At 36.5% G+C, this 4,270-nt stretch overlaps 1 protein-coding gene across 1 annotated transcript in view; it reads right to left on the minus strand.

Moving 5' to 3' along the window:
* Positions 1-305: 305 nt before the first annotated feature.
* The window catches only part of LOC107754441 (protein spire homolog 1), a 31,799-nt gene continuing 27,834 nt past the window's right edge, over positions 306-4,270 (minus strand). Inside the window, exons 14-17 of the mRNA XM_016570873.1 lie at positions 2,829-2,899; positions 2,702-2,729; positions 1,713-1,861; positions 306-913 (exon numbers count right to left, since the gene is read on the minus strand). Of these exons, the coding sequence (XP_016426359.1) occupies positions 655-913; positions 1,713-1,861; positions 2,702-2,729; positions 2,829-2,899 (507 nt within the window). The 3' untranslated portion in view covers positions 306-654. The remainder of the gene's footprint in view (positions 914-1,712; positions 1,862-2,701; positions 2,730-2,828; positions 2,900-4,270) is intronic.

Below are 4,270 nucleotides of genomic sequence, written 5' to 3' on the forward strand. Positions count from 1 at the left end.
AGATAATTTAGGTTTGACCCAGAGTTGACTATTTCAAGTGTGAAAAACCCTAATAAGAAATCATGTTAATAAGTTAAGGTGCGGTCATGTTTACAATTGCTCAGCTAATTTCGCGGCAAAATCCAGTCATTTCAGGAATCCACGCGATCCGAAGTTTTGCGTGAGGGTGAAAAGTTTCCCAAGCAGATTTTGCTCATGTTTAAAAAGCCCTGAACATGACATGCGCAAACAAAAAAATTCAAATTCAATAAAATATATAAAAATTATATATATATATGTATTTTTTTTCCATTCCCAGGGCTTATTAATTCGTTTTATCATTTCAATCAACCCATCGCTGAATTCATTCAATTCATTCTCTTGTTTCAGTAAATAGTAGCTATTCATTTGTTCCTCAGGTTTAATTTAAAAAGAGGGAACAAATTAGTAAGTGGCTACAATTTTACAAAATGAAAGAACAAATTAATAAGTAAACACAAAAATATGTAAACACATCTTTACAGCACAGAATAGAAAACAACCCATGTTGTGTGTGTGTGGAAGCACTGCTACACATCTATAAGAGTTTATTGGCCCTGTATATCACGGTTGACTGACCCGTCCTAATCTAAACAACTACAACAGCATCTGCTCCGGATCCAGACCCATCGGCGTCTAAACCTCATTGATAGTTCGCTCCGAAGGCCGGTATTCTGCGCTCGTCTCCGACGCCATGCTGAAGGACTGAGTCTTGCGTTTCAAGTGCGCTCTCTTGTTGGCCAGAGACAGGCTGTGCTTGCTGGAGGCGATGATGTCGGAGATGAACTTCTTGCAGTCGACGCAGACCTCCATGGTGTTCCAGTCTTCCATCAGCTCTTTCGGGAGCTCGGTTTCCTCCTGAGACGAGGACGACTGGCGCGTGTGCTTTGATAATCTTAGAGAGATAGGAAAGAGACAGTGAACAGTGTTGGGGAAAGTTACTTTTAAAAGTAATGCATTACAATATTGCGTTACTCCCTAAAAAAGTAGCTAATTATGTTACTTAGTTACTTTTTATGGAAAGTAATGCGTTACGTTACTTTTGCGATACTTTTTAAATCTGGGCAGGGCTTGCTTGTTTGTTTTTAATATAAAAAAGTTATATTTTTGGCAAACGTAAAAGCCCTTTAACACCAAAAGTGAAATGAATAAGCCTCAGGCTGAAGGAAAAGTAAATTCACGTCTGTACAGTAGAATGCAGAAGAAGAAAGTTCAGCACACTTCAGCAATAAAAAAAAACTAAAGAAGCACAAATGTTTATCTAGAGGCATTTTTGTTTATTCGTATGGTTGAATTGGATCATCGAAGGTCAACAGCAAAGACACTGGTTAATAAAATGGGATTAAATACATAAAGGATATTTGTGTTAACATTTAATTATTGCAGGTTTGCATCATATTCTGAGTTGCATTTCATGGTTTTTATTTATTTTGAGGAATACTGAATCTGTTTTTTTTCTTGCAAGTGAGATTAATTCAATCAATAAATGGGAAAAAAGTAACTGGCGTTACTTATTTGAAAAAGTAACTTAGATATTGTCTTGTAAATGAAAAAGTAATGTGTTACTTTACTAGTTACTTGAAAAAAAGTAATCTGATTACGTAACTCACGTTACTTGTAATGCGTTACCCCCAACACTGACTGAATATAAGCATCAGAGCAGCAGAGACGAGCTCTATGCTGGGTTTTTGTACCTGGACATTGTGCGCTGTAGGCTGGGTCGATGGTGGCTTGTACTGGGCTTCTCTTGCTTGTGGCTGGATGCATCCCGTTTCAGAGTCGACGTGGAGGGACCCAGAGAGTAAATGGGGAGACTGCCATAAGGCTTTGATGGCAGGCGCATCTAAAGCAACAGAAAAGGACTGTTATGTAGAGAAAAATAAATGAGAACAGAACGAGCTGAACTAGTGCTGCGCGGTATGACCAAAAATTTATATCACGGTATTTTTCAAAATTATACCGGTTTCACGGTACATGACATGAATTTTTTTTTTTCATGCATGACCGGGTGTTAACCATATTTTCTACTGATTGAGAGGAAATACTGCAGTATATTGACTTAGAATGCCCTATTTTACTATCATGATGAGTGAATATTGTCAAAAAATACCACACTAAATAGTGACTAAACACGACCCCTTTTAATACATGTTAACCAGGAGTCACTCTCATTTATAATCACAGCATCGTCTGATAAAATCAACATGCATCTACACTAAAGAGCGCTGATGGCAGGGGGCGGGGGATATTTGATATTTGTCAATGTGGATATTGTGGAGTTCTTCTGTGTCATCATCACATTCTATTAGTTCTACAGCTTCAGTTTCTGAACTTTCACGCTTAGTAACACATACAGCTGTTCCTTCACCACAGTGCAACAGTGAAAAGGGACCCCTTTCAAACAGTGTCGCGTTCCGAACGTTGTTTAAGCGACATACACCGTATGTTGACATGCAAGCGTGCAATGCTCGTATTGCGGTATTTTAAAAATTCATATCATAACAAAAATAATCACCGGTATTCGGTATGAACCGGTATACCGCCCAGCACTAAGCTGAACACGATGACATTTCCAGGCCCATTGTGACCGTGGAAATGGAGTCACGATGAACTCGCCACAAATAAGGTAAAACATTTAATAAAGTTATGTGAACATGAAGAGGGTGTACAGATCATGACTTACTTTCTTACAGCATTGTGAACAGACAGGCCTGCGAAAATCAAGAAAAAGATGATACAGCACCACTACTTTCTATTAAATATCTAAAAACAAGCAAGACTAAAATGTTGAATGGCAGGTTATTTATTACCTTTTACAAAACTGACAGGTGTAGGACCAGGTAAAGAAGGAAAACCGTTTCGTTCGGCAGCAGAAGCACAGCTGTGAAAAGAGAAATATCAATGAATCAATACAGTCATACTTAATATGCACAATATATTTGCCATGACTTTGCTGCCAAAATAAAAATAAAAGCAAAATAAATATGACAATGATTTTAAAACACTTTTTATTTCTCCATTAAGTTTCCTAAAGATTGAATCATTAGCTTAAGACAGAGATGTGTTAATGGTGTCTGATTTGAGTTAAGTTCGACACAAATATATGCAAGTATATGCAATATACACACTACCGTTCAAATTTTTTTTTTTTTAAAGACGTCTTGTCTGCTCACAAAGGCTGCATTTATTTGATCAAAAATACAGTAAAAACAGCAATATTGTGAAATATTAATATAATTTAAAATATCTGTTTTCTATATGAATATATAGTCAAATTTAATTTATTTCTGTGATGCGCAGCTGTATTTCCAGCATCATTACTCCAGTCTTCAGTGTCACATGATCTTCAGAAATCATTCTAATATGCTGATTTACTGCTCGAGAAACATTTCTGATTATTATCAATAACAGTTGTGCTGACGAATATTTTTGTGGAAACTGTGACACATTTTATTTTTCAGGATTCTTTAATGAACAGAAAGTTCAAAAGAACAGCATTTATTTGAAATAGAAATCTTTTCTAACATCATAAATGTCTTTAATGTGTCCTTGCTGAATAAAAGTATTAATTTCTTTAAAAATATATATGTTTAATATAATTTTTACTATTGTTTACTTCATGCATTATACCTTTTCCATCTATATGATTGCAGTGCCTGTTTTATTGACATGCTGCTTCTGAATGTTTGCTCTAAATGATAAAAGCAGTTCTCACCTTCCCCTTCTTCATGGCATTGTAGATGTCTTTGTACTGCTGAAACTTCTCCAGTTCGGCTTTGACCAAAACCTGGCGAATGTGCATCACTTCCTCCACCGTCAGAGCCAGACACTCCACCGGGAAACAAAACTCTTCCTGTCCAAACACATCGGCCAGACATCAGCAGAGACCAAACTGCAGCAGTGATAGCATACTAACATGCCACTCATACCTGTAATATGTATATTGCAATGCAATGCTTGCATTTCCAGACGACAAATGAAATCGAATTACAGTTATAATTTTTCACTTAAGAAAAGCAACATAAATGTTTTTATTTCCAAAATGATTACTAGATACAACTGTAAATTGATGAGGTCATTAAAGGGGTCATACGATGCGACTTCAAGTTTTTCCTTTCTCTTTGGAGTGTTACAAGCTGTTCGTGCATATATAAGATCCGTAAAGTTGCAAAGACTAAAGTCTCAAACCCAAAGAGATATTCTTTATAAAAGTTAAGACTTGTCCACGCCTTCCTAAAACGGCTCGTTCTAA

This window comes from Sinocyclocheilus rhinocerous, unplaced genomic scaffold (genome assembly GCF_001515625.1).
Source record: "Sinocyclocheilus rhinocerous isolate Xijiao unplaced genomic scaffold, SAMN03320098_v1.1 scaffold1614, whole genome shotgun sequence".
Classification (NCBI taxonomy): Eukaryota; Metazoa; Chordata; class Actinopteri; order Cypriniformes; family Cyprinidae; genus Sinocyclocheilus; species Sinocyclocheilus rhinocerous.